The sequence below is a fragment of the Narcine bancroftii genome, chromosome 2 (assembly GCF_036971445.1).
Source record: "Narcine bancroftii isolate sNarBan1 chromosome 2, sNarBan1.hap1, whole genome shotgun sequence".
Classification (NCBI taxonomy): Eukaryota; Metazoa; Chordata; class Chondrichthyes; order Torpediniformes; family Narcinidae; genus Narcine; species Narcine bancroftii.
Window position 1 is genome coordinate 312,057,913 of NC_091470.1, and position 13,008 is coordinate 312,070,920.

Sequence of the window (13,008 nt, forward strand, 5' to 3'; positions counted from 1 at the left end):
TGATGCGTTGCTTGTTTTGAAGGGGGAGTCGCATGAACGTGATCCAGTCAGAGTGGCCTGTCAGGAGGTTTTCGAGTTTGGAGGCAATGGAGTTCTTGACCATGAAGCCAACACCAGATAGGTGTCGTTCAGCCTAGATAGTGGGAATGTCGAAGATATTTGACCATTGGTCACAACTCTAACCTTTGGTTCATTATTTAGAGCTCAAATTCAATTGATAAAATTTTGATCCAATCCAAATTTCTCCCACACCCCTCTGTTACCTTCAAGAACATATCTTGTATAAATTGCTCATCGTCAAAATTCAGAGCATATATATTCATATGAATATATTTGACAATGCATCATCATAAATCTCCTGGTTAGATCAGCAACCACACCTTGGACCACCACCGGAACATTCTTCACTATCAGGATAGCCATTCCTCAGCTCTTGAATTAAAGGAAGATGATGCCACCCGATCTTCCCTCCTCCTCTTCAACTTTATGTGTTCTTGATTTGTAAGGTGGGTTTCCTGTAAAAATACTGTCTGTCTGCATTTTTTTTAATAAAAGGTGTGCCAAGACTCTTTATTTTTCCATTCATCCCATTCACATTAAAACTTAAAAATTTAATCGTCTTATCCATTACCCCAGAGCCCTTCTATCATTATCCTTCCCTTCCTTCTTTTCCCCTGAAACTCATCCTCCGTCCCGCTTATTTGCCGTAGATCTCTAGCGCAGATGTCTGTGCTCCCAAGCAAGCTTAAAAAAAACACACCAAACCCTACCTCCAAATAACACTCCCCCCTTCATTTCTCCCCCCTAGTTTATCCTTTCCCTTCCCAGCATCGATATCCAAGATATTGGTGGCAACTCTCCCGCCATTTTGAGATGTGCACAATGCACCCACCTACCTCTTTACTTGTTCCCTCCCCTCTTTCTTTGAGCTCCCCGTAATAATTCTTTATTTAACTTGAACCGTCATATTTAAACAATAATACAACAAACACGTTCCCCGCTATATTGATATTGCTTACAATATGTACAGTCAGTCCTTCCATTAATTCCCTTTTATCCCCTTATTTATATTTAGTCCTAAGATGGTGGCAGGGTTTTTATATAGTCCATTGCCTCTCAAGAGTCGTGTCCCCTGTTACCTTCAGAGTTGCTGGGTAAAGGAGGGTATACTCAATTCCCTTTTGCCTAAGATTTCTTTTTACTTAAATCAAATTCCCTCCTGCACCTTAAAAGTACCACACTAATATCAAGGTAGAATTTTTTTTTACTCCCTCATGTATGATCAAACCCCTTCTTTCCTTCACTCCCAAAACTGCCATCCATAAAACTCGCTCTCTGTCCTGGTAATGAAGGAATCTAACCAGTACAGAGCGGGGTCATTGGTTTGGGGAAGAGACTGGTGGGCTCCCTCTAATTCAAAATCTTCACTAATTTTTATTACCTCCCCAGCAACTCTGGGATCTACATTTTAAAGAACCCCACCAGGTCTCTCCCTTCCATACCCTCCTTCATCCCCACAATCTTGATATTTTTTCTGGTGTAATTTTCTATCTTTTCCCACAGCATCTCTCTCTCCCAAACATCCATTTCTTTCTCTCTTTCCAACCTTTCCTCCACCCTCTCAATTCTTTCCTCAGCTTCTGTCATCCTTTCTGTCAAGTTATTTAACTTCTCCCATATCATCCCCTGACCTGCCAACTATTTTTTTCAATGTTTCTTTGATTTGGCCAAAGGCCACCATTATGTCCCTGGTAGAGGGCATTAAGCCCTCTATCTCCTTTCTTTTCTGTTCTTCTCCATTTACTATCTTTCTCCTTCTCCCGTGGTCTTCCTCTTCTCCATCTTCCTTATCCACCTTGCTCTCGGACATCAAGTTGTCAACTTTTCTTTCCACCCTGTGTCCCTGACGCCTCTTCGGCCTCGCCACTCCTGCTTCCTGTCTGGACAAATGACTCGACTTCCCGATGGAGCTCCGCAAGCAGCCTCCTCTTGATTCCCGGGTGAGACAACCTTACCTGGTGAGTTTCTAATTTTTTTCAGCCCGTTGCAATCTCCCATATAACACCACTGCTGCCGTCACCATCTCAGGTTGACTCCCTCATGCCTCCCAATTGGCAGTGCCCAACAGCGTTCCAAAACGTGCCACCACCACCTCACTCACAGCTCTCTGCCGACCTCCTCTTGGGTCAGCACCACTAGGGCTCCCTCTCTTACTGCTCTGAGGGAGTTCTCATCCCAAAGGGGGTCGCAATATTGCGATCCCCCATCCACCATCAGTCACTGCCTCAGGCTGACTCCCTTACATACAGGGCTCCCCATTGTCCACGCCCAACAGCGCTCCAGACCATGTTCCCGATGCCTCACTCACAGCTTCCCGCCGACCTCCTCTCAGGTCAGGTAGGGGTGCCCTCTCTTACCACTTCGGGGGAGTACTCAGCCTGACGGGGGTCACAATGTTGGAATCCTGACTCCAGTACTATTGTCAGCCTCTCGTCAGTCTCGTGGTCAGATGAGTCCTTCCCACTCTTGATTTTTCCCATTCTTTCTGAAATCGCTGTTTTTTGTATTCTTTCCCATTCTTAACCTTCTTCTTGTGTATTTTTAATCTTTCCCTATTAATTTTCTGGGGAGAACTTCTTATTTTTTAAAAACTTTTATATTAGACTGTCTGGGGAGCTCTAAAAACTAACTACTGCCCTTCTACCGCCATCTTCGATCCTCAAGGCCAACCACTGTTGATGACATTGTTGGAGGTGGAACTGGTGATGCAATTGTAATTCAGTAGCGTGAACAGGAGTAAGCTGAGCACACAGCCCTGAAGTGTGGCAATGCTCAACATGACAGTGCTCAACCTACTGCCACTGACCCAGACTAACTGTGATCTTTCCATTAGGATGTCCAGAATCCAGTTTCAGAGAGGGGTGTCGAGTTCCAGCAAGGATAACTTTTCCATCAGCTTCTGAGGAATCGTAATAAATGCTGAGCATTTAATCTACTAGTTACTGGTGTCACTTTCAAGAAGTTTTGGACATGTACCAAAGATTCCTCTGTACATCAATGTTCCAAAGGGTCTTGAGACATGCATGTACTTATTTTCTTCCATTGACATCACATCACACTTGTCTGGATTAAATTCCATAACCATTTCTCAGCCCATTTTTCAAGATGAGCTACATCCTGCTGTATCTTTTGACAGTCTTCATCATTAGTCACAACTCAATAATTTCAGGTTGTCAGCATAATTACTAATCACCCACATTTTCATTTAAATAATTTACATACATCACAAACAACAGAGGGCCCATAATTAATCTCTGTGGGACACCACTCGTCGCAGACTTCCAGTTAGAATAACACTTCACCACCACTCTGTCTTCAATGGCCATGCTAATTTTGAATCCAATCTACCAGATTGGCCCATGAGGGACCTTGCTGAATGCTTAACTATGTCCATGTAGACAACATCCATTGTTCCACCCTCAATCACTCTCATCATCTCCTAAAAAAAACCCCTTGTTTGTAAGATCTGAACTCTCCTATGCAAAGTCAGGCTGAGAATCCCAAATAAGTTCACAGTTTTCACCAGATGTGTGCAAGTCTCATTCCCTACCATCGACGAAGGACTCGCCAATCTAGAATTTCAAGCTTCTATTGCCCTTCTTAAACAAAGGAACAACAGATGGCTATTCTCCAATCTTCTAGGACCTAACCTGTGGCTAATGAAAGTACAAAGAACTCTGTCAAACCCAAGCAATCTCCTTTCTTTGCCTTTCTCTATCATTTGGAACAGAACAAACGCTAAAGACTTGTCCGCTGAATTATTTCAGAAGACTCAACACCTCCTCTTTTTTGATGCAAAATGCACACCTCCCCCTTGATCTCACTGTCTTCCATGCCCTTCTCCTTGAATACCAATATGAAGTACTCATTTCATATCTCACCCATTTCTTCTGGCCTCTGGCAAAATCTCCCTCCTTTGTTATTGAGTGGGCTTACATTTTAGAAACTGGTAGTTGTTTTTAAACATAAAAACTGCTTTGGCATTTGCCTTAATCCTACTTGCCAAGGATATTTCATGGTCTTCTAATTCACCATTTAACATCTTTGCTGCTTCCTTTTTATTCCTCATAGCTCTACCAGATTTCAGCTTCCTAAACCTTACATTTTTGACTTCAACATTTGAAGGATCTAGAACCTTGCTATCCTTTATTTTCTTCATCAAAGAAATACATTGGTCCTGAATTCTGATCAGATAGTTAATGGACTTGCCCATTAACAACTGCCCTCAATCTACTCTTCCAACTCATACTTATAATTGTTCTAATTAACCTTCCCTCAATTTAGTACTTTCCCTTGATCTCATCCATATCTACCTCAGAATTATGTGCAGTTTCAAGAACGTTCTCCTACTGAAACTCCAAACAGCGGAACATGCTCATCAAGCAAATCCAAGGTCTGGGACAGACTCTTCCCTGACTGGAATATTGATATATTGTTTCAAGAAAACTTCTTGACAAATTCTGCCCCATCAAAGTTTCTGACAATATGGAAATCAATTTAATATTGGGCAAATTAAAGTCAACTACTACTGCAACCTTCTGTTTCCCCACAGTCTGACTATACATTTGTTCATATGCTGGTAAATTTGGCTAAAATCCATACAAAACATTTACCACTGTCCTTTAACTATTTTAGATAAAGTACATTAATGCTGTTGCATCATCCATGGGTCTAGTATGCCCCAATAAACTGAAACACCAAAGTCTGCAGACACAGTGATTATAATAAAAACAAAAATGCTAGAGGAATTCAGCAGGTCACACAATGTTCTTAGGAGGTAAAGATATATTACTGATGTACCACCCTCCTCTGGCTGGCTGAACTTGTCCTCACCTCAATAACTTCTCCTTTGACTCATCCCACTTTCTCCACATCAAAGGGGTAGTAGCCATGGCTAACCACACGGGCCCCAACTATGCCTGCCTTTTTGTTGGCAATTTAGAGCAGTCCATGATACAAGCCCTCACAGACAAGGCCCCTCAACTCTTCCTCTGCTATATCGACAACTATTCTGAAGTTGTCTCATACAACCAAGATGAGCTCATCAACCTTCTCCACTTTTTTGCAGACTATCAACCCGACCTCAAATTCACTAGCAACACTGTCCCCTTCCTCAATCTCTGTCTCCACCTCGGAAGACAAACTCTCAACAAACATCTTGCACAAACACACCAACTCCCACAGCTACCTCAACGAAATCCTTTGAAACCCTGTCCTCTAAGAATTCCATTCCTTTCTCTAAATCTTTTCTTTTCCGTCACATTTGCTCCATGGACAAAGTCTTTCATGCCAGATCAGAGATTTCCTCTTTGTTCAAACAATGTGGCTTCCCCTCCACCTTCAACTTGGCCCTCTTCTGTACATCTCCATTACCTGCACATCTGCCCTGACACCTCCACCCCCACATGCAAGGACAGGATTCCCCTAGCCCTCAACTATTAACCACCACCAGCCTCTGCCATTTCTGGCACTTACTAGGTGATCCCACATCAGACATATCCTCCCTGCTCCTCCCTTACCACCAATCGCCCCCTTGGTACCTACCCCTGTAATCACAGCAGGTGTTCCACACGCCCACCTCCTCCTTCACCACCACATGGGGCCTCAAACAGTCTTTCCAAGTGAAGCAACACTTGTTCATCTGCAAGGGTCATCTACTGCATCCAGTGCTCCCATTGTGGTTTCCTCTACATCGTAGAGACTCGATGCAGACTGGAAGATCACTTCATTGAGCACCTTGTCTCTGCCACCCATTTCAATTCTTTGCTCCATTCCCTTGCCAACATGTCTGCCCATTGTCTCACGTACTGCCAGAGACAACCTGCAAATTGGAGGAACAACATCTCATATTCCTTCTGGGTACCCTCAAACTGGATGGCATTAACATCGACCTCTGGTTTTGTCAGTTCCAACAACACCCTCCCCAATTTTTCCTTAGGTCTCCTTTCTTCTAGCTCTGTCCCTCCTTCCCTTTTCCCTCATCCATTTTATCCCAGCTTTGCATTCCCTCTCCCTCCCCCAAACAATTCTTGCCTTTCCTCTCTCCTGGCCTCTTCTTTGTATCCAATTAACACCTTTTGTCTGTTGGTCTGTACTTCTCCCCCCTTGCTCTTTGTTTTAATACAGATACCAGCCGTCTTTTTATTCATACCTTGAAGAAAGGCTCAGGGCCGAAACATCGTTTATATATCTTTACCTCCTATGGGTTCTGCGGGACCTGTTGAGTTCCTCCAGCATTTAGAAGAAGGGCATCACTAACATTTCAGTTTTGCATTTCTCCATCATAACCACTGCCAAATTTAACTGTACATTTTCAGCATTGAAAATACACCATCTGATACTCCACTTAGAGACAGGGCTCAGGATGAGCAATGATTTGGGAAAGTGTGTTGAAATTCGGAGGCCTACAATGTTTGGATGGTGATAGGGTAAGGTGGAAATAGGGATTCCAATAATATTCTGATGATGGTGACAAAGCATATCGGGAGAGAAGAGGGAAATCTGGTCAAGTATTGTGCTAGGCTCAGGTTGTGCAGTGGTATTGCAGCACAAGTTGTTCCAGGAGTACCAGACAACCACACCCCTGTACAGGGCTCAAGGTCTCCTGCAATGATCCTAATACAAATTTGCAATAGGACTATTATCCAAAGTCCCTTGATGCAGAGGGAACAAAGATGATTTGTGTCCAATTAATTTGCGAGAGCAATGTGAAGCAAACTAGAAATGGTTGTTTCTGCATTTCAGTACAGAATGTTGAAAAAGTGTTTAGTGACTAAATTTTTATGAATTTGTCCTGAAGCAGTGGAATTTCAATGAAACATAAAATTCCCAGCATGATTAAAGAAATATGGGCATATTCTCCAGAGACCAAAGAGCTAACTCAGTGGTTCTCATCCTTTTTCTTTCCACTCACATAACCTTAAGTAATCCGTATGCCATAGGTGCTCTGTGATTATTAAGGATTGCTTAAGGTGGTATGTGGGTGGAAAGAAAAAGTTTGAAAACCACTGTTTTAATCATGCCTAATTGACTTGTTATGTGCACTCTAAAAGAAATGGGCCAATGACAATTTTTCTCAAGCAAAATATTCAGTAACAATTAGGTCTAAAGCAGTGATTCTCAGCCTTCCCTTCCCACTCACAAACCACCTTAAGCAATTCCTTACTAATCACCAATGGCCTAGGGATTACTTAAAGTGGTATGTGAGTGGAAAGAAAAAGGTTGAGAACTACTGAGCTAACTGCGCCTCAAATAAAAACTTGTACTTGAGAACAATTTATAAATAGCCATGATAAAAATTGTTAGAAGACAATCACAACTCGTTGAATGGCGGAGCAGGCTCGAAGGGTCGAATGACCTACTCCTGCTCCTATCTTCTATGTTTCTATGTTTAAAAAGAGATTTTTCATTACTTTTTAACTACCATTTTAGGAACATAACAAGAGATTATCCAGGATTGATTGAACTATTTTATGTTCACTTAATTTGAAAATGACAGCTCAAAAACTCTACTGACTTTGCTCAACTGTACAAAAAGAATAATTTGACCACAAAGCTAGCTTTCTAGTCTTATCTGTGAAAAGCTGCAATAATTTGGTATCTGAGAGGTGGCCATTTCTAAACATGCATATGTATTTCCAGTTTCGGACTTACACAGGAATCTGGGGGAGGCTGAGAACAAGACATCATTGGTTTTAGTTTAAACAAAAATAACACTTACTTTAATTGAATCTCTTTGGGACAGAATTCCAATCTGTCAAAATCTATGCAAAATAAAATAAAATAAACAGTAAGTAATATCTGGGTGCTCATATTATCATTATTTTACAGAAAATTAAATGATTATTTCCATTAGAAAATAGAGAAAAAAATAACATGTAATATTTTTGTTAAACTTACCCAAGCCACACTCCCCAATAGCCACCACTTTCCTTTGGTTTTCTGTGACCAATGTTTTCAGATCACTCAGATACTGCTCTGCATTATTCTGCTCAAATTCACCACACCGTGTGGGGTGACAACCAACTGTACTGTAGAAAACATCTTTGAACCAATTAAATGAAAAAAAAATGGTCAGCAAGATGTGCATAAACCATACCTTATGGCAAGGAGGCAGCACTTACCCAGGCCACACTACCTAATGCTGAGCAAATTAACAGATGGTCACATTAAACTGTTGACATAAATATGGAATTAACAAGATAAATACAATACATATACATTTGTATAGTACTTTTACTAAAACAAATACTTAGCAGAGTATATTTCTAAAGTTACCACTCGTCTTTGCCAGTTCCAGTGCATCTCTACTGTCTTGCAGACTGCCTCCTGTAATCATGAACTGAAAAATGAAAAGATCATTCTTTAATTCAAAGCTTAAACATATATGCATAGAAATTTAGTTGTATTCCTTTACTCAACATTCTATAATTCTAGAGTTGAATGTAATCCTAATCCTTTCTGGATCAACTGTTAACATGGTACCAAGACACAGCCGCTGGTTTTCTGATTAGTTACACCCACTTCAAATATCATCACAGGCCCCAGATAATCAACTTCACTCAATGCTCTTCCCCTTCAAACCCAAGCGCTCTCTGATTCTCATCCCACATCTCAACTCAATGATGGACATTCTGAAAACTGGCTTCCAACACATTCCCCCTTAGGTATCACCCCCAACTCCACCACCCAAACCAACACAATGTCTAGTAACCAAGGGGTGGGAGCCAAAGATTGAAGGAGCTATTGATGTTTACAACAGCACAATTAGGAAAACACTATAAAAGTGCCTGCGACCCAGGTTCAAATCTGCTGCAGTCTGTAAGGAGTTTGTATACTCTCCGAATAACCACATGAGTATCCTTTGAGTGTTCTAGTTTCCTCTCACATTCCAAAGACATATAGATGAAAAGGTTAATTGGTCACATGGGTGTAACTGGACATATAGCACGGTAACAGACCTTTTCATACTATGAGCCCATACTGCCCAATTAACATACAACCCCAGTGCTTTTGCCTGTTATTATGCAGTATCTCAAAAAGAATGTTCTGCTGTTAAGTCAATCTAACACAACCTTTAATGTGCACAGACATTTGCAGGCCATACATTTTAATAATTTTTCCCTGTTTTACATCCACAGGAAAAGAGTCATGGAGCATGGAAACATGATCTTTGGCTCAACTTGCCCACGCCAACCAGTATGTCCCACCCACATTTGCCCACTTGCCTATGTTTGACCCATATCCCTTGAAATCCAACCTATCCATGCATCCATTCATTTTTTTTTCATAAACATTGCAATAGTTCCTGCCTCAACTACTTCCTCCAGCAGCCAATTCCATACACCCACCATCCTCAGTATAAAAAAAATCCCTCAGGTTTCTGTTAAATCTCTCCTCCCTCTCACCTTAAATCTGCACCCTCTGAGTTCATCCGATGTATTTCTTTCATGATTTTGTGTACCTCTATGACATCACCCCTCACCCTCCTGCATGTCAAGAAATAAAGACCCAGCCTGCTCAACCTCTCCCTATAACATTTAATATACAAATGACGTGTAGAATACAAAATACTTAAGACACAGGGTTAATTGCAGAGTAATTATTAGGAAAGACAAGATTTAGTACAATTCTTGCAAATTCTGTTCAAATCTTGCACCCTGAAGAACCTACTGCATGTTTCAAAAAAATGTTATTTAGCCCATGTGTTAAAGGGAAGGTTACAGAGTGCAACTTTTTATGTTCAAGAAATGCCAAAATTCAATTTGTTCCTACAAGATTTAATTTAAATGTTACACATAGTAATCTCCAAATATTCAGACATGTAAACAAAAACATTTTAAAAGCATTTTCCACATTAAGCAGAATATTGTTTACCTTCTGAACTCCAATTTTTGCTGCCCTCTGTACTACATCCAGAAAGTCATCTGCAAGAGTTCACAAATAGGTTCTGCATTTTTAAAAAGTCCACATTTCAAGATCAATTTATTGTCACGTTCATAACACAAACATTTTTAATTTTTGTTTTCTGTAAAAGTACATAAAGTGTACCTACTAGCACTGCACCCCCACCAGTAGGGGAAAGAGAAACAAAAAAATGTCCCTTCCAAGACACTGGATGTCCATGGCTTCGTTTTCTATACTCCTGTAACCTCTGCAGCCATATGGTCTCCTGTTCAATCCAGTGGTGAACCCGAGCTCCTAGTTTCAAATCTTATTCGTTTGCTGCTGTGGTAACCTTTCCTGTAGGGTTTCTCCTGTCCTTTTCCTTCTCACCAAGATTTGGTGGGGGGGGGAGGGGGGGTGGGGTCACAGTGTTCTCCCACTCTGGTGCTTTGTGGAAGTCTGCTGATACCCTAGAGCCTCATGATCTGTGAAACAAAATGCCATCTTATTGCACTTGGGGTTGACAACTTCAAAAACAAAGTGCCGGCGCATTTTGTCAGCTGCTTAAAACCTCCAAGCAGACATCAGGCTAATGACTGGGCAGCAGGACACCCCAAGAGAAGTATTGTGACTCCACTCCTCACTCTCCTATGTCCACACCAGCAACAGTGCTCCTGTTACAGCAGCAATGCCGCATTTCAGACAAGTGAGCAGATGCTCTTGTTGCCAAGCATCGAGTAACCAAACGATGCTTTGCATAGTTGGAGGCAACAGTGTTAGATTATGGGAGAGATATATTTTCAAAATACTTTGGTTTTCTGTGACCAATGTTTTCAGATCACTCAGGTACTGCTCTGCATTATTCTGCATTTATGCTGCTCAGATGGAATTTTAGCCATACATTGAGTACCAATTGCAAACATGAATGCAGCTTTATTTTTTTGAAGTGCTGTTTAACAAATTTCTGCCAGTTTATTCTCTCTACTTTTATTTCTATTACTATTTCATGAAGATTGCAAAAATGTTCATGATTTATTGCATATTTTTCTTTTCAGGTAATGCAGTGACTGTAAAGGTAAAAATACTTGAAATTACAGAATATACTTGCGTAAAAGTCAAATTTGCGAGACCATTTTAAAAATGTTAAATTTATGGGGTTGACTATGAGATGGGTACTACTTTTGAGGGGCTAAAATTCACACTAGAATCCAAAATACTGTATCGATAGCAGAAGTCTAAATAAATAAAGAACAAAAACACAGTAATTATGACTTTAATTCACTAAGTCTGCACATCAAAACACTCATTCTACAAGTCTTGGGTTAAACAAAATTTTGCAGCTACCATGATAGAAATAAAAACACAAAGGGTTGGAGGGTGGGAAGAAAGGGGAAGTTCAAAGGAGGAGATGGGGTTGAGTAGGGAGAGGTGTGAGGGCATAGGAGAGGGTAAGGAATGATGGTGGTGGGGGGAGGGGGGGAGGGGAGCCAGTGGAGTCTGGCTGTGGAGGTATCCAAGGTGTCAGCCTTGCAGAGGCTGAGGTTGGTGTGGGGACTGGTGAGGGAGTCGGTGTGGATGCCAGAACTGGGGGTGGTTAGGACCAAGGTAGGTATCTGCATCATCAGGAGCTCCAGTCTGTGGGTGGTTGGAAATCCATAATGTAGGTGTCAGGAGCTCCGGCCTGCAGGCAGCAGGGGTAAAGGCGAGACCACAACCAGGGCATCAGTAGTTTCCATCAGTGAATGGCTAGGTCAAGAGTTCGTGACCGAGGCATTGGGAGTAGCTCTTAGAAATATTTCCTACATTCTTTTATTATATCTATCGCACTCAACAGACTAAAGCTCATAATTAAAGTACCTTACCATTACTGGTACCTACCATAATACTGTGCACATGACCATAAGGAAAGATAAAGCATGTAAACACGGAACCATGAAATTGAACACTAGAGAAACAGGTCTCTCAGCCAATTGAGTCCATGACAACTCATTCTCACTTTTCCTAATTTCCAGTGTTTCTAATGCATTGGAGAAACCAAAAAAAGGCATCTGTGTTGAATCCAATGGGAGAGCTCTGAACTCTCAGTTACCTGCCACCTTAATTCTCTATCTCACTCAGACCCACTTGTCTGTGTCCTGCTGCATGGTTAGAACAAAAACTGCCCCGTTAACCATTGAGTGGATAATGCAATCCCCATAGAAATCATGATCTCACCCCATTAGATGTTTCCCTTGTCCTATTGACCATCTCTGCAAATTAGAATCTGCAACCCAAAATAGGTTTTCTACTTTCCAGTGATAATACTTCATTTGCTGAACATTTCCAGGAGGTTCTCAGTTTATATCAAAATTTAGACATACAGCGCGGTTAACAGGCCATTTCAGCCCATGAGCCTTTGCTGCCAAATTACACAGAATTAACCTACAAGCCCCAGTGCATTTCGAACAGTGAGAGGAAACCAGAGCACCCAGAGGAAACCCATGCATTCTCAGGGAAAACGTACAAACTTCTACAGACACCGTGGGATTTAAACCTTACTGAATGCAAGAATTTTTTTTACAGTTAGTAACATCATTTAGGCAGTCTCTATTTAAAAATAAACAGATCATATAAATTTGGAAGAAAATAATGGAGAAATACACAATTTATCTCATATCAAATCAGCCTCTTTTAAATGTTACCGATTAATATTTATCTATAGCTTATTAATGGGTGGCTCAGTTAGCGTAGCAATTAGTGCAAAGCTGTTATAACACCAGTGGTTGGGACGGGGTTTAAATCCCACGCAACACTGATTGTAGTAAAAACACAAAAAAATGCTGAAGGAACTCAGCTGGTCTGTTCAGTGTCCATATAAAGCAAAGATATATTGTTGACATTTCGGGCCTGAGCTCTTCTTCAAGGAATAAGCCGAATGTGTCAGAAGCAGGAAATCTCAAAGTCTCAGAATTCAGACAATGATGGCTGGGGGAGGGATCCAGACAACAACGGATGTTAATTGGATAAGGGACGAGGTAAGAATTTAACATGTTTGTACGGAAGGAAACAGGGAAGGGAGAGACA

General features: G+C 41.3%; 1 protein-coding gene across 2 annotated transcripts in view; it reads right to left on the bottom strand.

Moving 5' to 3' along the window:
- The window catches only part of tatdn1 (TatD DNase domain containing 1), a 55,650-nt gene that overhangs the window by 22,352 nt on the left and 20,290 nt on the right, over nucleotides 1–13,008 (bottom strand). The window contains exons 3-6 of one of the 2 annotated variants that reach the window (XM_069921667.1): nucleotides 9,937–9,986; nucleotides 8,338–8,401; nucleotides 7,960–8,103; nucleotides 7,781–7,823 (exon numbers count right to left, since the gene is read on the bottom strand). In XM_069921667.1, the coding sequence (XP_069777768.1) occupies nucleotides 7,781–7,823; nucleotides 7,960–8,103; nucleotides 8,338–8,401; nucleotides 9,937–9,986 (301 nt within the window). Of the gene's footprint in view, nucleotides 1–380; nucleotides 472–7,780; nucleotides 7,824–7,959; nucleotides 8,104–8,337; nucleotides 8,402–9,936; nucleotides 9,987–13,008 lie in introns of those variants that run through there. The other variant, XM_069921668.1, reaches the window with a different exon arrangement.